Here is a 27,414-nt window from a genome sequence, read left to right as displayed (position 1 = left end):
GCCTAAACCCCGAGTTCCAGTCCCAGCCCCGCCTTGTCTAACTGTGGCAAGTTCCCGGATTTGTGTCAGCCACGGTTTGTACATCTGTAAACTGGGCTCTGCAAACTGTTAAGCTACGCTATCTAATCTCATCCCACTCGATTGAAAGTCAACACAGTGACAATGTTTTGAAAAGCTGCAAGGAACTAACTACATCAGTGTAGCAGCATTGGGAACGGGTAGAGCACAGATTCGGGAATCACGATCCAAGGCTGATTTTCTGCTCTAATTTACTGACAGAGGAAACTGAGCTGAAGTGTTGTTCATTCACACACTTTCCCAAAGAGTCGTCACCTGGCACTAACTCGGTGTCCTCCAGTGTAGGGCATTTTCCATGAGGCCAGGTTGTTACTCTAGAGGGAGTAGACTGATCTTCACACCCTCTTCCCCAAAAGGGTGGATTGACTTCTGTGGCGTGAGGAGGTGGTGGGTTAAAAATAGCTTTCTAACTTTTGATAGCTTCACAAGGTAATAATCACAAATATGCATGGCGTGTGTCTGTGATAGGTCATGGTGGGATGGCAGCCTTTCATCTCAGGCCTTGTGAAGGACTGTATGGGCAAACATGGGAGAAGGCTTCCTTCTGCTCCTCCTAGCATCTGCCTCAGGGACCACAGGTTTCCAGGAATGCTCAGCCTAGAATCTAGATCTCCAACTTTGACTTCACTTTGGCTCCCCAGGTGACAATATGCCACATGCCAGCCAGTGGCACTGAGATACTTTGTCATCCTAGTAAAAGGCACAGGCTGCCCTTCTGTTAATAACACTGTGGACCATCTTCCTTTGGCATCTGTTCATGAAGCCCCGGCCCTCCACCAGGCCCGGTCACCTGGCTGGAAGCAGCAGGGAATAGTTCTGAGTAGCACAAACAGCTCTTGATTTGTCTCCAGGGGTAAGGACAGCCTCCTGCATTTTTCTGGTTGCAGGGCTTATGAGATACGGCTCTTTTAGGACCCTCCAGTGTTTACTCAGGTTGTATATAGGTGTGCATAATTGGGAAAGCAGTTATTGCAAAATTGCTCTTAGAAAGAGTAGATGCTGAAAATTATGAGGTCCTCTTTCCCTGCATCCTCATATCCCTGAGACCGAAAACTCCTCTCTTGATCCCAGCAGCTTTTTACTGGAAATAACCAGTACACTTTTCTTTCAGGGTGCAGACTTATTTTAAATCACATTTAATTGTATTTAGTTTTTGACCACGGCTCTCCCTTTCCTCAGTCCCTTTATGCACATAGGTCAAGGTTATGAAGATGTTTTACAGGAGTAATTGAGACAGAGGCCACAGAGGGGCAGCGCTGGGTCGGACTCCCGGCCTTCTGGCTCTAGCGGCTTAGTCTCCAAGACAGACACTGAACGCGATTCCTGGGCTAGAAAGGAATCAGGTCTCCCTCAGCTCCTTGTGTTTCCTATCAGACTGGCTCTCAGAACTAAGGCAAGCGGGGTATTCTCCTCACCCCTTACTCCCAACGCAAACCGCGTGTGCGAGACTCTGTGTGTGTGTGTGTGTGTGTGTGTGTGTGTGTGCGTGCGTGTGCGTGTATGTGTACACACGCAAGTGTGCTCGCGCAATGGAAAAACCCTAGTAAGACACCACATCCTTTCTCCCACAAAGAGAACCCTCCATGGACTCCAGGACTGCAGATTTTTAGAAAGCCAACAATGCCCCCTCGGGCCTGGGTGCCTCCACCTCCACATCTCTACAGCCTTCCTTCCCATCTTTTCCTTTTTCCTGGTCTTGCCTTGGGCGCCACGATCGGGATGCCACGGACGATGATGCCCAAGAGAGGCCTACTTTGCATGGATGACCAGTCAAGGGTCCTGAGATGTGGAAGTCACAGAGAACCGAGCCGCAGGAGCTCTGGTGGAGGAATGGCGCCCTCCCCCGGCGATCTTTCTCTTCCCGTGTGGGCCCCCATTCCTTCCTCATTCCCACCCATCCCCGTAGCCCTAAGAGTCCTTGGCTGTGCGCAGGGAGGGGGCTGCAGACGCTGCGGATTTGTGGGCAGGAAGCGGCGTTGACATTGAACTCCAGCTAGGGAACACGCGTGTGTGTCACGACGGTGGGGAGGGGGCCGGGCTCGTGGCTGCTGTGAACCAGCTCAGGCAGGGTACAGAGCCCGCCAGGTCCCTGCAGCCGCCCGCGGAACTGTGAGCGCTGAAGCCATTCATGATTTTGGTGACGTTATTCTAAGAGTGGGCGAGGGGAGGCGGGGCCGCTCGCGGACAAGCCCCGCCCCCCCTTTATAAATGCTGCTTCCCGGGCTCTTTGTGGGACCCGGAGCTCGGTGGATAGCAGAGAGCTTGGTCTGCACTGCCGACGCCGCTGGCAGCGAGGCTGTCTCCGGAAGGCGGACCGGCGCTAGCCCAGTGCCCGCTCTTGGCTGCCCGCTGCTCTCCTCTGCGCCCCTGCCAATCTCATTCAGGACGTAGTGACCGTTTTTTTGTTTTGTTTTGTTTTGCTTTGTTTTTCTTAATCACAAGGGCGTGGGTCAGCCTCCCCTAGGACTTCATGTCTGTATATTTCCCTATTCACTGGTGAGTATCCTGCGCCTGTGGCGAACGCCAGTTTAACCTGGGTGACTGCGTAGCCCGGCAGCCGCCTAGTACCGGCTCCGGGTGCGAGGCCGGAGAGTGGCATGGACACCCAGTGCTGGTTAACCCGCCCGCCTCAGCCCCTGCAGGAGTCGACGTCAAGGTTGCAAAGCTGGGGGTTGGGGGAGGCGGTGCTGAGAGCATCCAGACAAAGGAAGTGAACTCGGAACCTTCACTTAAGTGGCGGCCAGAGGGTGTGGATGTGGTGGCGTTGGGTGGGGAGAACCTGAGGTCCCACCTGAAGCCCCCCCAATCCTCCTCCCCCAGGAAACCTTGTCCGCCGAGGGCGACAGGAGATGAGTCCTGCTTGGTGCAGGGGGCTCCGGCTCCCCCGGCTCCTCCCCTTTTCCTTTTTGTTTGCACGCAAGTCTCGGCGTCGAGGATGGCTGCAGAGGGGCTGAACTGGTGCAGCCGCTGGGTTTGCAGAGCTTCTGGGAGAGGGAGGGTGCTGGGGAGACTCTCTCCGCACAAGCAAGCCACAAGCATCAGGGTGCAAGCTACACCCTCACAACCCCTGCCCTCTCTCTAGTCCCTAAAATCCCACGCGCCGGGGCTGGGAAGGAGCGGGCTCTCCCAGCGCCAGACTGGAAGAAGCCAGTCACTGCTGAGTCGGGGGCTGCAGACGTTTGCCTCCAGCCGGGAAGGATCGCGTTGTGGAGGATCAGTGCAGGGAAGGATCTGGGGACAGGCCCCTAGCTGCTGGGAGGTGCGCGCCAGCTGCTTCTTCCTTCCTGCTGTGGTGTAGAGGAGGGGCGAGCGCCCGTGGTCCTGGAGCGCGCTCGCTCGCTTGCTCGCAGGTGCCAGCCTTGGAGAGCCAGTCCCCTGATCTAATGCAAGCTCTGAACCCGAGCAAAGCGGCGCTGTTCTGCTTAGCCCAGGAACTCTGAAAGTTCTTGTTTCTCAGTTTAACTTTTTGGGCCCTCGCCACAGTTCCAAGAAGGAACAGCCGCTGCTACAGGAGGCGACTACCCTGGTTTCAACCCTGTGGTGCTACTGACTCCCTTCTTTGGGGGGTGGAGGCAGCTTTTCTAGACCAGGGAGGAAATTGTGAAAGTCTAGCTTTTAAACCTAAACTTGCCCCCGAGACACTCACCCTTTCTTAGTCCCTCCTCTCCCTCCGGGTTTAACTATGATTAGTGAGGCCAGTGACTTTCAAAACAAAGTAAAAAGCCCCTACACCTGAAGCTTGTATACCCCCTCAAGTGCAGACAAGTCAGTTGCCATATGGGTGAGGTTTTGAAGAGTGGTGGAGGCCTCGTGCCCACCCCACCACCACACCCCCGCAAATGTAGTAAGGTAAAGATGTTAGCAGCCCTTGGAGACATTAGCCCCCCACCCCAGTCACCCATTAAGATTTATGATTAGTTGGTTAATTAGCACTTCCTACACCTGTCTGCAACATTTTCTCATCCAGAGGTAACCACGAGATATGCATTATTAGCAATCATTAGTATCTTGGTCATAAACAGGGCTCCCGCCACTCAGAGAAGTTCTATGATCTGTTAAAAATCACACAGTGGTGAGGGCAGCTTTTCCAGACTGGGGAGGAGATTGTGAAAGCTTCTAAACCTAAACTGGCCTCCAAGCCAGTCACCCTCTCTCAGTCCCTCTCCCCCTCCCAGAACTCATTGCTTCTCTTGCCAGTGCCAAATACCATTTTTACTCTGTTTGGTATTTTTTTTAAAAAAAGGGGGGGGGGAGAAAAAAATTGAAAAGGTTCGTGTCTTCCTGTTTTCTTAGATGTAGTTTCTCTAAAGCCTACCCCTGCCTTGCCTTTTACCTTTTTAAAACTTTGTGCACAGATGTGATCATGAAAATACTGGGCGTTGTGTCCTGGGTACCTAGATTTGGTATGAGTATTTGGTGTTATGGTTCCTGAGCTCTGAGTTTGCCCCGTGGCCTGTGCAAGGATAATGGACTGTTTGTACCCTGCTTAGCAAGTACAAAGTACTTTCACATGTCAGCCATTGGTGGGCCAGCTTGGCCCCTCTGGAAATTTCCTTGCAGTCAGAATCTGTACCCATAAGGCTTTTAATCCGGGGATGTTTTTCAGGCTGGGAGTTAGCAGCAGCTGCTAGCACTCCAGAAGGGGGTAGAATGGCAGATGTGAAGCTTGTAGAAAAGCTGACCCCTTGGGGTGGGACATTTTGCCTAAAGGAGCACCAGACAGACAGAGACAGCTCAGAAGGCATCATGATTAGATGATTAGACTTTGTCTCCCGGAGGCTGGACTGTTATTGTTATTATGTAATCCTACTGTGCAGTTCCCACTGGAAATTCATGGGCAAGATGACTCTTATTTGTAGTGGATGGGTGAAGGGAAACCTGGCTGCATTACTTTCATATGGACACACACAGAGGCAACGCTGCCTTCTGCCCACCCCCTGCCACTGTGTTTCCAGTTTGTTTAAAAGAAAATCCAATTTGCTTTCTGTAGAGGATGGGGGAGAAGTTGCGGAGGGCAGGCTTTGTCTCTTGAGGTGAGTGAGCCACAGGGCTGTAGGCCTGCAGGTTGTTTGCTCCAGAGAGCTTGTTTTGCTGTGAATTGTTTGAGCATCTCTCATCCTGTCTCCAGCCAATTCCTTCTGTCCCCTCCCCACTCCCCCACCTCAGGGCCCCATGTGAGCTCATCCTGTCTCCAGCCAATCCCTCCTGTCCCCTCCCCACTCCCCGATCTCAGGGCCCCGTGTGAGCATGTACTGACTTCTATATGGCTTTCTTGCAGCTCTGACTATCTGAGATCGGCTGAGATGACCGAGGTGATGATGAACACTCCATCCATGGAAGAGATTGGGCTCAGCCCCCGCAAGGATGGCCTTTCCTATCAGGTAAGTTCAAACTTCTTGGAGCCTTGTGACTTCTGCCAAGAGAGACTGAAAGTAGGCTTGGTTTAGGAATCCCAGTATCACCTGTAAGAGTTTGAGCATCCCAGTATCACCTGTAACAGCTGTGTCACCTTGAGAACGTCCTTGACTGCCAGGGAGACATGCTCACTGACTGCCCGGGAGTTTCAGTTTCTCCCTTTGTCAGAGGAAACAACAATGTCCTGCACCCTAGAGGATTAAGAGGAAGAGTCAAGGGGGTGGGGGAGGGCCGTCTGGTAGGAGAATGGCTACCTGTCTTCTCAGGGTGATAACTGGCTGGCTGAGTCCGAGTTCAAGTTTAAACTGCACGGAGCTGAAGAGGACAGTCTCTTAGGGATGCCAAGAGAGAGTGTGGTGTAGGAATCATCCTGTCTGGTGGGGATAAACACAGGACAGCAAAAACAGAATGGAAGGCCTCCTTTCTCACTCCTGGCCAGTGCTCTCTACTTGTGGTGAAGCTTCAGCATGACAGAGAGGTGGCGGGATAGTATCCTCGTCAGCAAGAGCGCTTTGGTTACCTCCAGGACAGGCGGCTGGTTTTTGGAACATCAGAGAGTCCCTAGATTGGCAGATCTGGGAGAGAGAAGTATCTGTAAGGGAATGTTTTTAGGCTAAGGATATTGTGTAAAGCAGCTAGTCCAGGCAAGATGAGAGAGCATGAAGGGAGAAACACTCTGCACACATTGCTTCGTTTATTTTATTTTATTTATTTATTTATTTATTTATTTATTTATTTATTTATTTGCTGTAGCCCTCAAGGGAATGTCCACCCACCTTTACACTGAGACCCTGGCCCTGCCATATATGGGGGCTTGGATATCTTCTCCTAATGGCTTTGATCTTCTGACGTATCTGTGTCTTCACGTTGGGTTAGTTCTGGCCTGAGTCTAGACTTACCCCAGCTGCTTGCTCCTTAGAGCTGTTTCGGGGACAGTTATTTTGTAAAGAATGAAACAAATAGAAAAACTGGGCCTGCAGCCATTTGAGTAGTCAAGGAGAAGCCAAGATGAAAGTTACGATTGGGAGTGTGTCTTCAGATACCAGACATGCTTGGGGGGTTCAGGAGCCCCGATCTTTTGTGTCAACACCTCAGACCTCACGTGGTGGCCTGCAGGTGGTGACTAGCCGATTCAGGGAAAATAGTCTTTCACAGCTGTTCTAACCTTCTCTTCCTGGAGAGGGACTGAGAAAGGCAATTGAGGGCCCCGTGGCCAGGTGGGAGGTACAGAAGTTTCCTGGCCCACCTGCTCCTGTAGTTTTGGTTACCAGTTTCCAAGCCTCTGAGTCAGACTGAATGTCAGTTACAGGTGAGGGCGTATTGGTGAGGGCGTATTTCAGTTCCAGGTTGTAGATTTCCACCACAGAACCTTTCCCAGCCATACCTGTCAGCATGTTTCTCTGTGTGCTTTAAATATATCCCAGGCAAAAGAGCCAGGCAGTCTTCTCCGCCCTGTAACCCTCCGAGCACATCCGATGGCCATGGAAGATGGGGATGGCATGCTGGGGGAAGAGGGCTGAATGAGGGCTGAGGTGGCTGAGGAACAAAAGCATTCCTGGGTTCTTGCAATATCTGGATACCTCCTGAGAAAAAGACCTCCAAAGGCCTTTTCCCCATTGTTCCACTGTATTGAAGGCCCAGTTCCCACAGCCCCTGGGAAGTCAACCTCTGTCTCCTGGGTGGGAGCCTCTGTCTCCTGGGTGGGGACCACTGCCCCATGTCCAAATACTTTACTTGGAACTGTAGAGCCCTTCAGTCACAGATGGTTTCAGAAAAGACTCTTGGTTGTCTGGTGAAGAGAAAAGGGAAAGTCGTAGTGTTTAGCCAAACAGTATTTACTAGGCACTTTCTATACTGAGCCTGATACACTGGTTGCTGCACTCAGGGCCTGGGGTTTATGGGAACTAGCATGTACATGTACTTCTGGAACATATGCCGTCTGCCCGAAATGTGTGGGCACTGATGATGTGATCCTATAGAATCTGAGATGTCATAAGCCAAGGGATCAGCGAGGGGTGGGCTTTGAAGAAAAATGGGAGCCTTGGGAGAAGGGGCGGGCAACCCCATCTCTCACATGTAATTTCACTGCAGCTTCAGATACCCTTAGGCTGCGTGTTTGAGCAAAGTGTGGGACTCTGCCGTGAGCCGCACTGGCAACTGTCAAATGGTGGGTGCTTTCTGGGCCCCCACAAAGCTGGTGCCATCCAATTAAAAGCTTTCCCACCAACGCCCTGGGGAATGGCTGGGCCTGGTTCTTGGCTAAAGCCTGTCCCCTGCATGCTTGGACTCTGCTTGGAGCTGAGGGTGGGAACTCAGTGCTCTCCTCTTGGCTTTACTCCTCTGGATAATAATAGTTTGTGGCTTTTATTGAGTCCTGCTTTTCCAAGGAACTGAGTAAGGGCTGGAGACAGCAACCCCGACTTGGCAGATGAAATACAATCTCAGACTTGTGATTTGACCTTGAAACAAGGTCATCATATAAGTGACCCATTGGGCATTCAGGTCGTTCCCGTACCTTCCAGACCCACCCAGAGTCAAGCTTTGCTGAGTTCTCTGTGTTGCGTATGGCTACCCTTTTCATGCCTCTGGAACCTTAGACTTTCTAAGGAGCTGGGATGGGTTTTCAGGACATGGGTCCTGCAATACCTTCCCATTGCCTGGGCTCCAATGCAGGGGCCTTGCTATCGATTGATTCTGTATCCTTTAGCCATCATCCTTTCCCCATTCATGGGCCTGTATGTTTACAGAGAAGTTCTTAAGGGGAAGGATATCCCAATTTGGAACTTAGCCACCTTTACCTCTGGGGTGGTCTCTGGAGGACCTGATGAAGGCATAGGTCAAGTCCATGCCTGTCCAGGCTCTGGCTGCCTGTCCTTTGTGTCCCCCAAAGGGTTCAGGTTAGCCCTTCTATTAATCTTTAGAATTTCACAGCAACAATTATTTTGTTTAGCTTTACTGTATTTTATTTTGAGACAGGGTCTCATGTGTTCTATAGCAAAAGGTGACTTTAAACTCTTAATCCTCCTGACTCCACTTCTCAGTGCTGGAATTTTAGACACAGATTACCATGCCCAGTTTATGTAGTGCTGGGGATAGGACCCAGGGCCTCATGAACGGCAGGCAAGTTCTGTACCAATGGAGAGCTCCGTCCTTAGCTCTGCGTTCATGTTGTTTTGTGAGCATGTGTAAAAACCTGGAGCCCAGGATCTTATTTTGTCTTCATATCCATCTGGAGAGTCATTCAAGTAAGTGAAACCCACGTGGCACATTTATTTGGCAGGAATTCTCACACCCCATTGGGTGGGCGAGGACATAGTTACTAGAAAGCCTGGTACATTTAGCTCAGGCTGTGGGTGGTAGCAGGCTCTCAGAGCCACGTGGGAGGGTCTCTGTGAGGATATTTATGTCCTTAAGGGCTGTAGCTCTATGCCTATGCTGTGTCTATGAGTTTCCCAGTCAGTCACCAGCCTATGGAACAGGCATGTGGACCATCCAGTGCACACCAGTCACTGGATACCTGTGGAGCCTGCTCGTTCTATGGACCCACTACTGTAAGAACGTGATGTATAGTGATATGTCTTTCTCTAAAGGTTCCTCTCATATTGGCCAGAGCTCTAGATAAGGAAGGGTTCTAGTTATTTCCCTATGAATCCTAAGGGACCCCAGCATTTTGGCTTTGCCCGCTAACTTCTCCTGGCACAGCATACGTAGGCCATCCTATTTTTAATTACTATACTTAGATCTACACAGTTTATTTCTTGTACTCGCCCACAGTTATTGTATTATTTAATTATATACAAGGTTTCTAGCACCAGTTGGCCTAGAATCTCCAAGTAGCTGAGGGTGACCTGAAGCTTCTGATCTTCTCATGCCAGGTGCTACAGTGCCAAGCTGTGTCACCAAGTCTAGTTTTGTGGTGGTGTAGAGTAAAGCCAAGAGCCTTATACAGTCTAGAGAAGCGCTCTACCAACTGAGCTGCACTGCCCCCTGTCCCCGGGCACTTCTTCTGTTGCCATTGGTACCTCACTATTCGACTTGCTCTTACTTTTGGTCATGCCTGCCTGCCTTTGACATCATATTTCAGTCAGAGAGGTACCCAGACTCTCCTTTCCGGAAGGCCATTCTGAAAACCAGAAGGAGCGGTTTCTTTACACACCCGACTGCTCCAGTGCCCCCGTGCCTTCTCTAAGCCAAAAGACTTAGAGAGCTATGAGTGGCCTGCATCTACCCTTCACCTCCCAGGGCAACGGGAGGGACAGTGGTGGGTTGGCCTTTCTTGTCTCTGCATAGTGTTTTGCTTCTTGCAGGCCCAAAGCCTTATGGTAACTCTGCACTGGAGCCAGGACTGAAGGACTCAAAAAGCATGTGCAAGATAGTATCCTGCAGAGTCCATGGTCACCAGGAAATCATCTTTCACAAACATCAGAGTTTAAAAAGCTTCAGTTGTCCCCAGAGAGTCATAAAGCTAATATCCCCCAAACCTGTCACAGGAGATGGTCAGCCATATAGACATGACACATTGCTGGGATTGTGGCAAGTTTTCGTTCTCCTGATCCTTCTTCTGTTTCTCTCATAGTGATGAGATGGACGGCAGCCGCATCCACTGGATTTAGAAAGCTTGAGCCGTCTGTCCCCTCTGAGTGACACTGGCTCTTTCTAAGCCATCACATACCCTTGCGTTGAAAGTCTTCTTTGTAGGAGAGTCCAGCACCTTCCCTTTTATGTTAGAAGCCTAGACACAAAGGTCATGTTCACTGTTGTGGAAAGTCCCTGGATTAGGGCCTACAGATGGCTGGAATTGTTCCCATGGGAGACTTCTCCTTCACCCCCCCTAGCCCCATGGGTACAACAGTGTGTTTGTGCCTGGCCATGGAGAAAGCAGGACTTTTTTCACGGCCAGCCAGCCTGCTGCACACTGGATTCATACAGCTTCTCTCAAAAGGCCTGTGTTGGGCCTCACCCTCCCTCCGCCAGCAGCTGTGTGTGCCTCTTGCTGCAGAGCCGGGGGCTATGTCTTACACTGCACTTTGTTCCCAGTGTCCTACAAATAGATGCTTAATGAGTCCTGAATGATGGACTGGGCCCTTCCTCCTTCCCTTTCCTGGGCTGAGACCATCTCTGTACCTTGGCAATCCCCTGGTGACTGTTTTAACAAGATCAGCATTTTCTCCCAGTCAACCCAGTCTCTCTTACGTTAGCTAGAAGAGGAGGATTATACTGTACGGTGAGGAAAGGGAATGCATTTGGGTGGTGAATCTTGTGACTGAAGCCAAGAGCTATTCCTGGGTGTCTGGCGAATGTCCTGAGATGATCTTTCAGGCCTGAGTCTGAAATAATCCTCAGAGGATAGGAAGACAGGACCTCATTCACACAGGGCTGCAGTGTGCTGGGACTTCCTTCCGTTCCACCCTGGGGAGGCGAGGATCTGTGTCAACCAGTCAAATCCTGTGTCCTGCAGTTTATCATTGTCTTCAGGCTAGCCTCTGAACTGCACAAACCCACCTAAGAGACAATCTTTGTCTTTACCTGGTTCTTTCAAAGTGTTATTGGGGTGCCATTGCGACCTCAGGGGATGGTTGGAGCACCTTTCAACTCCTCCCTCTGCTCTTCAGTATCTTGCATCGGGGCTTTTTTCTTTCTTCTTTCTCTCTTTTCTTTTTTTCTTCTTTTCTTCTCTTTTCTCCCTCCTCCTCCTCCTCCTCCTTCTTTTCCTCTTCCTTCTCCTTGTCCTCCTCTTCCTTCTCCTTGTCCTCCTCTTCCTTCTCCTTGTCCTCCTCTTCCTTCTCCTTGTCCTCCTCTTCCTTCTCCTTCTTCTTCAGGTTAGGCCTTATAGTCAATGTTTCTAGCCATTTAATTAAAGCTGTGTTGACTGCTAGTTTCTTGACCAGGGATTTTATGGGTGCCAAAAGGAAAAACAGTCCTAGATCTTCTGTGTGAAGCAGCATGGACCAAGCCAAGAGAAAAAAAGCATCACAAACTCCATTGTAGGGGTGCTTGGTCCCCATGCCTTGAGTTCATATTCTGCCTTTACTTTGGAGACCATAAAATCTGTTCCCACAACTGTGCCTGTGGACAGAGCAAGGGTAAATGCCGACAGTTGCCCGAGCTCCCACTCCCGATCTGCCCAACAGCCTAGGCAGCAGCAGAACGTCAGTACAGCGGGGGTTTATTTTTCCAGTTAGAGTGTTGTAGTTATAGGAAAGTTCTTCCTTCCCTTCTTGTCAGTCATTTCCTGTTTTCATTGAGAAAGCATGCATTTGGTTACTTTTGTGCTTTTCAAAACTGGGTGACTACTAGAAAATGTTCATTTTTCTTCCCTATTTTTTTCTAATTTTCATATGCTTATGGGGCATAACTCATCGTTTTAAAATCTTCTCTTCCACTGCATCACATGCAGTTAGAATTTTTACCTCATTCTGGTTTGAAGTTTTAAATAACACCAATCACCAGCATCGTGGTGTCACTACAATATTATTTCCAGAACAATCTATAATTATCTTTGTCCTCTGGTCCCAGGGACTGACTCTAAGATTTTGTGAGTGCTGGTCAATAGCTTTGCCATTGAGCTACATATTCTTCCTTACTTTGGATTTTGAGATAGGTTCTTGCTAAGCTGCCTAGGTTGGTCTTGTACTTTCTGTGTAGCCCAGGCTGGTCTTGAACTCTCAACAGTCCTCCTGTCTCATCTTCCCTAAAGGCATCCACCACTATACCCTGGAAAGACTCATCTTGTATCACGAGGTCGGATGATAATTTGCTTCACCGTTGTCTTATTGTTGAAAATGTTAGGTCATATTTTTTCTCTTATGTTGTGATAGTTTACATTAAAATTTTAATATAAACCTTAGTGAATAATTAATATTATATCTTGAGAGTTGTTTTACAAGTAGGATTTTTGGGTCAAAGGGTAAAAGTGTGGCTGGATGTATATGTGTTATCATTGTAAAGGTAATATTTATTCTTCATAGAATGTAGTAACGCAGACCAGAACAAAGAGGATCAACCTATTCACATTCCTATCCCTGGAGTATTTTGGTGTGTTTACTTTTGACTGTCTTCTATGCATATTTTTCAATGTGTAGCAAATCTTTTTTTTTCTTCATTTAATATAATACTGTGATTGTTCTTGTCATTTGGTTTTCTTTGTAAAACAGTATTTCATTCTCTATGTACCATTTCTGATTGCTGGATGTCTAGGTTGTGTCATCTTTTGTTCTTGAGACAAACAGCACTCCGAACATCATTTTACATAAATCTCTGCACAGCCCTGACTCGTTTCTTTGAAATAAATTCCTGGAAATAGAGCTACCAATTCAAAGAGATCCAATGTTAAGCCTCTCATTTATATAGTACCTTAGAAACGGAATGCACAAATGAGTTTATTAAAATGTAATCTTCCAGCATCTATAGAGATGGGATAATGACGGAACCAGGGGATGGGATCAGAAAGGCATTTTGTTATTTTAGTGTACTCAGGCGTTGTACATCTTCCTGTAGCTGATTTATTATGTGCACGATGATAACAAATTAATGGTGCTTAAGAAACATTTAGTCAGCATTGAAAAAATAGCTAGTGATCATATTCTTGACCCATAGCTAATATATACTCTTGAGATTACAAAAGTATATAAGTCAGCCATTGTCCTATATGTGCATCTTACTCTGTTAATGACATTGAAGCATCTTGTAACCTTGAAAAGACCAGTGCAGTTGTCTGGACCCATGAAGTTTGGCCAGTGGCAGGTTTAGTGTTAGGAACCATTTTGGGGTTCTTCGGTTTGCTCCTTTGAATGTTAGAATAGACTGGATACTTAGAAGTAGATCTAAGTTTAATGGCTGCCTTGCCATCTATCCAACGAGGAAGTAAGGCTTCTGGTGCATGTCAGTAATATGGGCTGGTATTCAAGTAGGGTCCAGTGTTCCCATTGGCTTATGAAAATGCCAATGCTTCCCATGGCACAGGCTAGTTTTCTAGTCCATGGCCATAGAGTTTGATATTTAAGCAAGTATGCTTTACCAAGCAAGTAAAGAAGGAGCTTGACATCAAAGTGGATATATCAGAAAAATGAAGGTGGCGTTGTGAGGCTGGCAGACACCTGTCCTCATGAGTGGGACATTTTACAGCATGGTTCTTTAGGTGGCTAACCCTGGGACTGGCCAGGAAGGGATTTGTTTTCTTCAAAAGTTAAGTACCCTCTTTGGTAGAAACACTATGATAGTTAGTACTCAATTATGATTTCTTTGTGATTTACCCACTGAAATATGATCTACCACCCCAGATGTTTCCTGGCTCTTTTTCTCAGCACTTTAATATGAGAGAGGTTCATGCCAAATTGCTTCTCAGTGATCCCCTGTGTAGATGCTATGCTGCATATTTCAAGTGTTAAGACAGGAAGACAGCTGCCCCAGGGGTCGCTGAGACTCTCCAGGAGACATGAAAGCAGGGACGATGATTCTAAGGAAACCCATGCCCTTGCCCCCAGCTTCCTTCTGTGGCTCTGTGCAAATTATCATGTTGAAGACGACCTCACTAGCTCTCTTTCTCCAGCTTTATGTCCAGGTTGTCTGTCTTTCTGTCTCTTTACAAGGGAGATCAGCTGGCCACGGGGTAGAAACTTTAGGTCCCTCAGAGAAATGGACCATGTCCAGGCAGCCTCCCTTCCTTCACAGTGAGAAACTTATCCAATAAAATTAACCTCTGTACTTAATACAGAGTTTAATAAATATCACAGTTACTTGTGATATTTATTGATCATATAATACTAATAGCCACATTGAGCCAATACAGAATATTTGAATTTATAAAACCCTAAGGTCACTGGACTTTTAAAACTGTCAATTTATATACATAATAGATCTTTTGTTGAAGGAAAGTATGAAAAACCAATGGCTAAAAACTTGAAAATATAAAAATATATTAAGAAAATTTCCAGTCAGGTGTGGTGGTGCATGTATGTAATCACAGTTCTCACAAGGCTGTGGTAGAAAGATCATGAGTTTGAGAGGCAGGCCTGGGGTACTTGGTGAGTTCTGGGCTAGCTTGGGTTATGGAATAGAACACTATCTAAATTTTAAAACAGGTATAAATATCATTTAGTAATAGAGTAGAAATGTTTAAAATAGAGAAAGGAATACTATAAAGTGGACATAGGAGATTATTTGGGGAGTGTTTTAGTAGAAAATGGTTGATATAAAATTGCTATAGTTCTTATAATACACTGAGTATAGTTGTTTGTTAGTATTTTGGGGCTTTTTGTTGTTTTTCCTTCCTTCCTTCCTTCCTTCCTTCCTTCCTTCCTTCCTTCCTTCCTTCCTTCCTTCCTTTTTGTCAAGGTCTTGCTGTATAGCTCAGGCGGGCCTTGATCTCTCTCAATGATCCTTTCTGCCTCAGCTTCCCGAGTACTGGATTTGTAAGTATGAACTACTGTGCTTAGCCTAACACTGGTTATAGTTAAAAGAACAGTATATACATCCTGTTTAAGGTGTTAATATTGTGATATAGGAGGAGTGTTTGGACATTCTGAAGGAGGCATAGTTATTCCAAATTCTTCTAGTGATGATATCAGCAAAAATGCATATATACCCACAGGTTGGCCCTCTAACCCCACCCTCTCAGGGTAAGCATCTGAGTGGGAGGCACCTTTGCGATTGGACCAGTCATCTTGACATGAGTTCCCCTCTAAAGTAGCATGGTACTGCATTACCCAGGGATCCTTTGGGCACCACCAAGAACACCAAGCTAGGAATCTCTCAACTCAGAGGGGTTAAGGGGATCTGGATAACTATTTTCTACTCTCATTTTTGTGTTATTTGTGCCAACACAGGCAGCTTGTCACCACTGTGGGCCTCAATTTTCTCATCCATAGTAAGAATTAATCTCTATTAATTTTGATGGACAATAATGGTGACATGAAATCCTTCTGTTACTAGGTCTTTGACGTATCTGAAGGTACCTTTGATGTTCTACTTGACTCTTTTGCAGTGGTAAAACGTATGTTGTCTTCAGCATTGACTTCCCTGGCCATCTTCCTGAGGATATGTTTTTTCTCTCAGGCCAATGGTTCTAAATTTTGGGTTTCAGTTTATACTTAAAAAAAAAAAAGTTTCAGTTTTAAAAAAAAGAAATAAGTTATGAGCTTTTATTTATGTGTACTTTGTCTTTAAATTTATTGTTTTAGGAATTAAAACAGATTTTTCCAATTTTTACTTATTAGCTTACTTAGAATAACAATGAAGCAATTCTATGCTGATATAAATAATAGTTTTTCATAAAATAACTATATTTTCCAAAACGGAAAATCCTAGGGAGAGGAAAAGCATTGTTTTTGCATGTTTAAGTCTTATGTCTGGTCTAATGGAAAATGGTGATATTTTCATGTGTACTTCCCATGAGTAAATTTGTTGCAATTATGTGTTGGTTGGACTAAATGAATAAAATCTGGCGTATACAGGTTATACAGTTAGGAAAGGGAGAAATAGTTTCACATCTTTTCCAGATTGTTTTGGTACATCACAAAATGTAACATATAATAGGCCTTCTTTTTTCTTTTTTTCTTTCCTTTCCCTATCCCACCCCCCCTTCTCTTCTGTCCTCCCTCTCCCTCCTCCCTTCTCCCCTGACATTCTTTTGAGACAAGACTTCATGTGGCCTAAACTGCCCTCCAACCTGTTATATAGCAGAAGATAACCTTGAATTTCACATTCTCCTTGCCTCCAATTCCCTAAGGCTAGGATATTACACTCAACAAGTGGTCATTTCTTAAATGTCATGTGTCTTCATACAAAACCTTATGCATGAACTCTTTGTACTCTTACATTAAAATTCATTAGCCTGGCTTCTAGTATTTTAAAAATCTTTTCTCCAAGTTCAGTTTTGTAGTGTTTTATACTGATCATTAGGGAAATAAGATCTTTCAAATGGTGATACATTTCATTATGCAATATAAAAAAGGCATATTTGCTAATATCACTGCAGGTCTCATAAGAAAGCTAGCAAGAATTAGGAAGTTACCAAGTTCATGATGACCGATACAAATTTCCCAAGATTCTAATTTTCTCTTGAGAGCTCTATTTTTATCATTGGTTACAGATATCATAAGTAATTGATGATATTTCTCAATATCTCTTAAAATGGCAATCTACTTTGTCATTTCTGAGAAATTACCCACATTGGAATAACCATAGGTTGTTGGGTTTTTTGTTTGTTTGTTTTGGTTTTTTTGGGTTTTTTTTTAGTAATTTTTTCAAGTACAGTGATGGTCCATTGAAAAAGTGGTTAGTTTAGCTGGCAACTCAACCATGTCAGTGCTTTTGTTGGGGATAACCTGGTACTTTGGTAAACAGCAGGGATATTTTACTTAAATTTGGCATTTCACTGCTCCAAATATGAAAGCATTACTTAGTCAGTATTTGGCAAATATGAAGTACACAGAGGATTGCTACTGTGTTGTTGTTTGTCTTTATTTAATCATGTGAGGTGAGAAATGGTAAGTGATGACAGGTACACATTCCAGGCTACTGTGACGGTGCCAGTGGTTTCAGTGACTGACTTTTTATACCACACTGTAAGTGTCAACATGGTATAAAAAGCAAGTGGAAACTAAGTATTATCAAAAATATTTTCATTTCCATCTGTGCTTTCTCCCTGAAAGGATCTTGAAAGTGGCTTCTCTAGACTGAACAGAATGTGTCTGAGGAGAGCAGTGGGGCTATGAGATAATGAGATGTGTGTTATTGTCAGGTGGGTTTTCTTGGGGTGTACCCTTAAAGATGGGTCATTAGCAGATGACTTAAATTTGGGAGCAAAACAAGCTGACCTGGTAATATGGGGCAAAAGTGGTATGAATGAAGCCTGTCAAAGCCTTGAGAGGATAGCAGAGTTGTCCTGGGAAATTTGAAAGTTGGAGAGGGGCACTAAGTTGTAGGTCTGGAAGCTGTTGGGTAGACTTTAGAAGCAAGATCTAGATAGGATGTCAAGGGCTAAAGACTCAAGACCTTTTGTCTCTAAAATGAAGAAGGAAGGGATGGTTGAAATGGCAGCTGGGTCAGGCTGAGTTTTCTGACAGAGGATATGTAGTCATGGGATATGAGGGTAGGCTCATGAAGAAGGGTGGAGAGAGGGATTGGGAAGACTGGGCAGGAGGTTGTCTTCTTTCAAAGAAGTAATGATGATACATGTGTTTGATAAGATATAGATATTTGAAACCATTTATGCCCCCAGAGAAATTTGGGAAAATCCTCTAATATCCTAGAAGATTCATCTATTTCTGGGTCCAGCATTATCAGGTGCTGTTAGTACTAATTGATTGGAATTTGGAACCCCTGACTTGCAGGATGGGTGTGTGTTTGAGAGATGTTTATGAAAGATGGTGTTTATCCCAAGGATTTCCCTTTCCGTCCAGTTTCAAGGCTTAAGCACTTAAGTATCTTTGATCCAAAGGAAGGAGGTTCAGAGTTGGTATAAAGCTCAAATCTCTGTTCAAGTGCCCTGAAGTATTAGAAGCATCAGAGAAGGGCAGGAGAGGGTGGGGGGAGGGGTGGGGGGTGGGGGGGTGAATCGGGTGGCCCATAGCTTTGGTTCAGAGAAAAGTTTGGAGCTGAGACAGATAGTACAAAACTGGATAACATTAAGCTTCTCTGAATCCTTGTGTTTTTCCCAGACACTTGCCACATTGAAAACCCAGTCAGATGCTAATAGTACTAACAACGTGATAAGATTAGATTATCACGGAGGTCAGATTTCAAAGACTGTACTTGTTGTCATTTTGTATAGTTAAGGACCAAAGTTCAGGGTATCTGCTAAATTGGCTGCAGCTCATTCATTCCCCCTTCCTCAGAGCAGGATGCTGGGGCCATCTGCTCACTGCTACAGGCCGGCCCCTCCTAGGAAGGAAGAAACACACGAGGCATATCCATTCTTGTTCTTAAGGAAAACTAAGAATTCCAGGCTTTGGGAAACTAGGCTTTAGGGAACTGACTTCTCTGGGTGAGGGTCCCTGGAGCAGGCCCAGAGTCAGAGGCTTTCCATGGTGAGACCAGAGTCTGGTCAAGATTGTGATTGCCATTCCAGCTGGCCTAATCCATGTCCTACGGAAAACAGGCAGCTCTGGGAAGAAGGCAGAGACCCCCACAGGCTTTTCTTCAAAGAACCTGGACTGGGATTTGTGAATACAAACCCAGTCCATTTGTCTCAAGCTACAGCTGTTGGCTTTCCAAGCTCACTCTAAATGCTACTCCAGGTGGTAGGGGTGGGTGTGGGGGTGGGGTGGGTGAGGGCTTGCAGTACTTAATAGGGACCAACATTAGCAATTTAAGAGTTTCCAGAGCATGTTCACACACACCTGGATTTGACTCTCTCCCAAGCCCTGTAAGATCAGCATTAGTATAAATCCAAATTTATAGAGGGGGAGGAGGGGGAGGGCTGGCTCAGCATCAGAACCCCGCCCCCTCCCCAGCAACCCTGCAGAGTCCAAACCACTTCCTTCTTTCATTCTAGGGGCCCAGAGGAACTAAGAACGATCCAACCGAGGCCACAGATACAGCAAGTTAGTGGCCAGGTAAAAGCCAGACCTTTTGAACTCCTGGTCCACCTGGAGGCACAGTGTGCTATTTTTCCATAGCTGGCTTGGGATTGGTTCTTTGTTGCTCTCTGCAACTGGAGAGGTTAAAGGCTTACTGTGTAGTTTTATGTGCACCATGCCTTAGGGAGCTAGCCTGACTCTTTCTCTCAGGCCGTCTGTCCTCCTTCCCACCCCAGCTTCTCCTGCCCTCTGCTCTTCCCCAGCAAAGAGGAGTAGGGTATCCAGGCCTGCCAGAGTCTCAGCTTGCACAGCTGGTAATTAGCCCTTTGTGTCCAGCTAAGCACCTTTCATCTGCCCACCTGCTGGTGTCTGCTTTCCCCATTAGCATCTCCCAGCTCCTTGCTGAGCCCTCCACCCTCTCTGTGGCCAGATCATCTTGTTTGTCAGAGATGATGGCCAGGCAGTGCACAGACAGGGAAGGGCCACAAAGACCAGACTCACTCACTTTTTCCATAGTAGGTGCCAGGCGACTCTTTCTTGTCCCACCCCAGAGGCAGCTAGGTTTAGGTCACCTGGCTCAAAGGCAGACAGCTGATAGCTAGGCCTCCAAATTTGGGGCCTTTGGAGGCCTAGTTTTGTCTTTTGGTTCCTATCTGTTCATGATAGGGGAGCTGGCTCAGTAGCAACTCTCTAGCCTACGCACAAAGGCTACTGATGAGTTTATGGTCTCTAGAAACCTGGCCTCAGTCCCACAGCTCTCTATTCTAAGGCTGCTCATGTTGGGCAGACAGTCCAATAGCCTCAGTCTCCCTGAAATCCCTGTTTTCATTGTTCTCATAATTAATTATGTAGCTTGAATACAGTAGCTGTTTAAATTTTTATTAAATTTGTGTTTACTTAAATAACGTAAAACCTGGCCATCTTTCAAGGGCTCGGTTAACTACTCATGAGGAGTGGCCATAGCATTGGACAGCACAGAAAACATTTTCATTACAGTAGAGTATTCTCTTGTACTACGCTAGCTCTCGCAGCCAGAAACTCTAGTATGTTGACATCTCATAAACTCTAGTATGTTGGCGTCTAAATCACATTACATAGACCTAGATCCTTCGGAAGCTCCTTCTCCCTTTCCATGGAATCATCTCAAGTTCTCAAAATGTCAGGACCCATGGTGATGAGAGGGCACCTGCCAAAGGGCACGGCAACCAAGGTGTCCCCTATGAAATTCAGTCACTGGGGCTACACACATGCTGCTCATGTAGAATCCAAGATGTTCTCGGAGCATGTGTGATTGACAAGATTGTATCCTATTTGTGTAGGTGGGGAACTTGGTGTTCATAGTTCTGTCCATGCCATCATCCTGGGTCTCCCCTGCATGTAGAGGGTAGTGATGGCAGAGACAGGAAGAGATAGGGCTGAAGAAAACACAGTTGACTGCTAGATGCCTCTGAACTTGTCCTGCAGGGGATGAGGGTAGGAGATACCTGTCAGAGCCTCCCATACCTCCCGTAGAGCCTTTACTGGAGAGGGATTTTCCAGTTTGTTTGCTTGTTTGCAGCTCAGAGAGAATATGGGGCTCTTTGGACTTGGAGGTCTAAGCAGAAGCAGTATTTCTGACCAGGGCATTTCTTTGTTCTGCCAGGTTCTGCTGGGCAGCCCAGCACACAGTCTTTTGCCAGATACCCCAATCGTACCTGTCATGTGCTTGGCAGGTCAAACGAGAGAGCTCTTTTTTCTTTTCTTTTTTTTTCCATTGCCTTCCCCACCCCATCAAATTGTAGTTGCAGCCTCTCATTTTTCTGCTGCCTGGATGATTAAAAACCATGACTTAGTGGAAAAATGCTGACCTCCCCCGGGTGAGCCTCTTAAGCAGCTGCCGGAGATAAGATTGTGCTGGAAAAGACTCAGAAACATTGTTGTAAGGCTTTCTGTCTTTTCCCGGAGAAACGAAAGAGACTGTTTTGGTGCAGGGTGTATTCTGCTGTTGTTGTTTATTTTTGGAGAGAGCTACAGTTCTCAGAAGCACAAATCTGTATGATCTGATAATAATAATAAAAAATCTCAGACAGAAGGTGTATATCAATTATTATAGTGATTTTTACAAATGCAGTGACTTGTCAGATAACTTTTCCTCTTTAATGGTTCCTGCTTTGAGTAGGTCACAGTGCAAAGGTCTTTGGCAACTACCATGGTATCAGATTCCCTATGCTTAGATTGCCCACCCCCTCCACAGAGGACTTAAAAGACTCGACTGTGGAGCTCTTGGTATAGAAGCCATTGGTGGATCTTGTTTTCCTGGCTGTGTTAGAAGGATGGCTTCACACTTGAGGAGTGGCAACTAACTCTAAACCTGAGGAGACTACTGCGAAGAAGACATTGTTATTTGAATTTTGCTTCTGTCCTCAAAGCATTGTATCACTTCTGTGTAAGCCAAGAACTTGGACCCATCTTCTGTGATAAGACGGCCACTTCATTTCTCTAGAGGAGAAACTGAGGGGGAAGTTTGAGAGGCCATGACAGGAGTCATGCAATGGATGTCCAGATTCAGTGCCTCAGCCCTCTGTCCTCAAATGAACATCTGGGTCCTTTAGACACCTGGGTCCAGGAGCAGCTGATTTCTAAGAATGCACCCTTCATTCTCTGCTCTTAGGAATTACTTAGGAATTACTATTACTTTATACTGTTATAGAGATAGAGGCCCTGCTCACCCATGGCTGCATTCATGAGCATTGTCTTCCATACGACATAAGCCTCGCTTTTCTAGCTCATAGTAAAATCAGCTGCTCTGCTTCTGCTGGCCTGAGCTGCCTTGTGGCTCGAGCACGTGTGTGTATCCTAGGTGTATCCTACCTCGTTCAGGATGAGATTTGAATGCTAGCTCTGCCTTTTGACCTTCAGAGTCCCAGAGGCTTGCTAACCCCAGGGTGGTAGTGATGTCTCAGTGAAGTCATATCTGATAGAGCTTTGTAAACTAAAGAGTGCTTTCCACTCACTGGGGAGCTCCTGCATCACACCTCAGAGCTCATGCTTGGAAGATGATGCCTCTTGTCCTCCCTTACTTTCAGGAAGGGGCTCAGTTCCATAGAAGTGAGTAAGCCCCCTCCCCCAATCCCAGTCGATCCACTTTCTGTTCACACTTGCTAATGTGAACCCGCCACCAAGTCCAAGGGCAAACATCAGAGCGGGTGACATGACAGGACTTGGTGGCCAGTTTCTCCAGGCCTCCCTGACCTGCCTGGGTCCAGCCTCTCCCTGGTTTGTTTTCCTTCTGGCAGCTATTACGATACTTTTTATGAGCCCTGTAAGTCTTTAATGATGCGTACTCCTGCAGCTGGCTTAAGGCTTAATCCCAAGCAATAGGCCTTTATTGGATAAATAGTTAATAATCACTGGTCTGTAGGGATTGGGACGATTTGTGAGGCCCGTGATTCTCAGAAGCCCCGTGTGCGCTTCTGAATGCATCTAGGAGATCGGACACCCTGGGAGACCTTAGACGTTGGGTGGGATAAGCATTTCTTCTACCCTCTGAGTACAGCAAAACGGGCAACTTCCCAGGAGTTCTGCCAATGCCAGTTTCCATCCACTTGACTTTGAACAGACCGTGTGACCTTCAGTGGAGTCTCCTTTCCCCTCTGGGGCCTGGGTTTCCTGTCTGTCAGACAGAGAGGTAGGAGGAGATGGCCTCGAAGGTGCCAAGTGTCCGTGATCTGGTGAGCCCCAGATTTCCCAGAGCAAAGCTCTCCCCTAATGGGTGTGTCACTGAGGGCTGTGAATGGCAAGGGACCAGCAGCTTGGTGGATTAAGTGCTTAGCTACTGGGCAAAGAATTGGGTCAGCTGTAGTCACAGGGCAGTATGTGCAAAGGGAAGCCAGACTTGGCCCCTAGTTTTATAGCCTGGCTCAGTGTTTCGGTCAGCACTGGGAAGAAGCCGAGTAAGTGGAGTGGAGCCTCTTCCACGGGACTCTGGGCTGAGATTCGAGTCTTCCAGGTGTACTGATGGCAGGAAGTCAGGAGTTGCTCACAGGTGGAAAGGGAAGGATGCTTTTTCCAGCTAGCTTGTGACTGGAGGCCTTGCCTTGATCTGGATTTGGCTTAGACTTGGCATTTGCAATGAGGTCAAAGGGCAGGAGACACAGGAGCAGGGGAGCAAGAACGCCTGAGTGTGAGCCTGAGTGTGAGCCTTCGTTCTGCTCAGGATAGAAGGGCCTAGACCACTGGTTTTCCCAAGCCGGGGACTTTTAACATAGCACGAGCAACACTTGTTTTTGACTGTGTTAGTTTAGAATGATGAACGATTTGGTTGTTTACTTCTTCTAGACACCAATAATTATTCTGGCAGGAACGTGATGTTTTAGTGCCTGCAGATTGCAGGCATTAAGTGCTTGCTTATTCCAAAGCGAAGCCTAACATTCTGTGAGGAACGTGATTTTTTTTTTATTCTTTTATCTAGAAGTAAAACACTAGAAGCAGAGTTACACCCACCCTTTTGTTCAGTGGCATGGTCCACAAATTTTTAGCTTCAGGATTAGAAAAAAATCTGGCTGAGAGATAATTTTCCCTAGAGCGTACTCCCCTGGATTCTGTCTTACACCCACAGTGTCTAGAAGGCAGAACATAATCCTTGGAAGACAGCCAGTGCTCTCTCTCTCTCTCTCTCTCTCTCTCCCTGTGTGTGTGTGTGTGTGTGTGTGTGTGATTGTAAGGAAAGAACCAAGTTTCTCTCTCAGATGTGTATATGACCAGATATCTGCTTTGTTCTTTAACATTTCAGATCTTTCCCGACCCATCAGATTTTGACCGTTGCTGCAAACTGAAGGACCGCCTGCCCTCCATAGTGGTGGAACCCACAGAAGGGGAGGTGGAGAGCGGGGAGCTCCGGTGGCCTCCTGAGGAATTCCTGGTCCAGGAGGATGAGCAAGACAACTGTGAAGAGACAACAGAAGAAAAGAAGGACCAGTAGAGTCCTGGCAGCGTGCTCCTCTGGGTCATGGCGGCCAGCATACCTGAACTGTTTTTCCCATGGTGGTGGAAGAAGAGAGCGAGTCACAGTCATTCTGAAAATGTCAAATGAGGCTTCCGTTTTGCACCTGAAAATCACCGAGTCGGTTTTCTTTTCTTTCATTTTTTTGTCTTTTTTTTTTTTTTAATTCGTTGAGCAATGGAACCCTCTGAGAAAGGAAGCTGCTGAGAACAGGGGTGGGGGTGGGGGAAGGGGTGCTGCTTCTCAGATCCCTATCTGAACTCTAGTGCCAGAGGCAGTGCGTGCGTGCAAGCGTGCGTGTGTGTGTGTGTGTGTGTGTGTGTGTGTGTGTGTTGGTGGGGTCGCTGATCTGGCTGAGGGCTAGAGCAAATGAGCAAGAAGTATTTTGGATTAAAACAATAACAACAACAACAACGAAACAAAACACACCCCGTACTTTCAAAAGTGAGCTACAGCCAGCAAGGGCTGCTCTTTCCACCGTTTGTTCTGGCTACTGGGGTGTCTGACAACCAAGTCTTTATCTCTGCTCTGTGGCTCACAGCCACCAGTCTTGGCTTTCATTTTAAGTGTGTTTGGTCGCCCACAAAAAAATAGGGCCAGGAGAAACTGCCTAGAAAGCCAGAAGGAGGAACACACAGGCAAAGACGATTCTAGCTGTCCTTCCCACAGATGGCTCCAGCTGGTTCAGGCTCACAGAGCCCCCAGGGACCTGGAAGGCTTTAAGGCATTGTACTTTTGAGTTTTTCTCCCTATTCACCCTCTTTTGCCTCCCAGTATATAGGGGGAACAGCCAGAGCACTTCCTGCCCTTGTGGGACATTCCAAGGCTGCAGCCTGAACAGGGAGCACCTCCTCCCACTGTGGGTCTCCCAGGAATTCTTTGGAGCATAAGGGCAAAAGGATAGGCTTTCCAAAGCCTGCCCTTCCTCCTCCTTTGGCCACAGCAGTCAGGTGGACGGTCCTCAGCTCTGCTGTGGCCCAGCATCGTCCATCTGACCTGCAGCATGACCACTCTGATGGGGTTCCTAGCCTCGCTTCCATGGGCGCTAAAAGCAGAGTGTGTTTCCTGGTTGGGAAATTGGCTAGCAGGCTTCCATGCAGGGTCCTGGGTGGTGGCGCATTGATATGCCGAGGTTCCCAGGTGGGTACCAGGCCTCCAGTGGAATAGCTGTGAGATCCAGTTTGAAACAGTAGTTGTTGTGAAATCACTGCTTCTCATGTTGCTCCTGAGCACAGGTTGAGAGAAGATATGGGGTGCACTAGGGTATCCTTGTAGAATAGCAGCCTTTATTCCTTACCTGCCTTACCTGTCTCTGGAAAAAGCAGCAGTTGCATGGGGAAATTAACATCTGGACTTAGCCTCTGATCATAGCTCAGAACCTTCTGGAATAGCGGGGTAGAGGACAGAATTTTTAAAGCAGGACTGTTTGGTCAAGAGGTGGACTTAAGGCCTTCCTTGGGCTTCACTTAGCCAGCTGAGGCACCCACAATGTCCCCTCACGTCTCTGTCAGTCCAGGTTGACCCCCATCTTTGGAATAGTGTGTCTGGTTCTATTTAATACCTCAAAGTCAGTGTGGCTCTGGGCCACGTTGGGGAGAGCATGGGGGTGTGCTGTTGACACGGCACTCAGCAAGGTTGGGTCTGGGATGCCGATGGTCACCCTCCTCCCCCTGCCTCTTCCCTCTGTCGTCTGCCTGTGATACACACCGATGGCAATAACTTTTTTCCGGCTCCTTGTAGTAGTGGGAGAGGGCTGTGGCCAGCCCCATGGTGGGGGAGTGTCTCTCTCTTGCTTCCACTCTGCTCTGTTTTGGCTACAGAGATCTGTTCGTCCCACACCCCTCTCCCAAAGCATTTCTCATCCCTCGCCTCCCCTTATGGACAGGTGTCTGGCCTTTTAAATCCCCCTGTTTTGGTGTCTTCTCACCCCTACCCCAATTATCTGTCTTGGTCTTGCCGTGTGATGGGTTGTGCTTGTAAATCCAGTATCAAATCAGCTTTGTGTATATGTGTGTCTATGGGGTGGCTTCTTCCTTTTGCTGGTCACTAGACCATGTTGTACAACCGTGTGCTGTCTGAGCAGGTCAAGGGCTGACCGTTAACGTCAGGCCCCTCAGCGGTTGAGCCTGTTGGGGGGACCCAGCTACTCTTGGACAAGTGGCTGAGCTCCTGTCTGGCCTCCTCTTTTTCTCTTCCTCTTCCTCCTCCTCTTGCTCTCCCTCCTCCTCTTTAAGTAATTTGTGTGTATTTCTAACTGATCGTATTGAAAAAAAAATCCTAGTATTTCAGTGACATGCCTGTTGTGAGATGAACCTCCTGTGACTTCTGTCTGTTCTGTATTGAGGCTCAGGGAGAAACTAGCATTTTTTTTTCCAAACTACTTTTTGTCACTGTGACAATTGTAAATAAAGTTTGAAAATGCTTTCCATTTTGGTTTGGGTTCCTTTTTCCCCCCACTGCATTGGGTGGATGGGATGGATTCAGACTCAGGCTGGAGAGGGCTTCCATGCATCTAGAAACATGAATAAAAGCCTGTTCATCCAAGTCCAGCATGGTGAACTGATGAATCTATTGTTTTCTTTTTTAATAGAAACATGGTGAGCCTAAAGTCTCACCCTAGCATGAATGACAACTTCCACATAGTTGAATAAATTCAGTGCCCTCTGCATTCAGCTTTCTACCCTGTGTGTACTCTAATCCCTCCAGAGACCACACGCAGCTGGGGCAGAAATACAGAAAACTAGAGGGAGAGTGGCTGGAATCCCAGGTAAGCATATAATGGCCCTCCTCAGCCTCTCCCTCTGACCTTGCATCAGCCTGACCTTGAGGGTCTCTGTGTGTGTGACCACAACTGCTTTGCTGAAGGTAGGGGTGACTGTTACACTCAGCAGACACCATTCCACAGCTGGGCTTTCATATTCCAGGAGAGTCCATCTAACACATGGTTGAATGGCAACAGTGTTTCTGCAGTGTTAATGGTTCTCAATTCCTGATGTATATCAGAACTCTCTGGAGGATTCCACAAGCAAATGCTAGGCCCTTGCCTCAGGAAATTTGGATTTCAATGATTTGAAGTAGAGTTATTTGGAGGAGATTTTTAAACATGAAGCCAAAGGAAGAAAAGCTCAGGATATATCATAAGGTTGTTCATAAAAGCCAGGATTGGGGGAGGGGTGGCTGGACCTAGATATGAGTACAGAGAAATGGAACATGATCCCAGCCATGCATGAGTGCCCACTGCTTGTCAGATAGAAGGGGAAGTACACGATCCCTCCGTGGCCCAGGCTCTTGTGGTATGTCGCCATGTTAGTGTCAAACAATAAGACTAAATTCAAGGTCAGGAATGGGCTGGACACTCTGAGGGTGATTAGCCGGTCAGTGGAAACATTAGGAAGGACCTCGGGAGATCTGATGAGAATT

General features: G+C 47.0%; 1 protein-coding gene across 1 annotated transcript; it reads left to right on the top strand.

The window, feature by feature from the left end:
* Window positions 1–2,298: 2,298 nt before the first annotated feature.
* On the top strand, window positions 2,299–26,422 carry Lbh (LBH regulator of WNT signaling pathway). Its single transcript, XM_052186308.1, has 3 exons — window positions 2,299–2,574; window positions 5,357–5,459; window positions 23,785–26,422. The coding sequence occupies exons 1-3, from the start codon at window positions 2,549–2,551 to the stop codon at window positions 23,971–23,973; spliced, it is 318 nt and encodes a 105-aa protein (XP_052042268.1). The 5' UTR covers window positions 2,299–2,548; the 3' UTR covers window positions 23,974–26,422.
* The last annotated feature ends 992 nt before the right edge of the window (window positions 26,423–27,414 follow it).

Source organism: Apodemus sylvaticus, chromosome 6, assembly GCF_947179515.1.
Source record: "Apodemus sylvaticus chromosome 6, mApoSyl1.1, whole genome shotgun sequence".
Classification (NCBI taxonomy): Eukaryota; Metazoa; Chordata; class Mammalia; order Rodentia; family Muridae; genus Apodemus; species Apodemus sylvaticus.
Note: the sequence above shows the minus strand (reverse complement) of the source record. Positions and strands in the feature narration are given on the sequence as shown.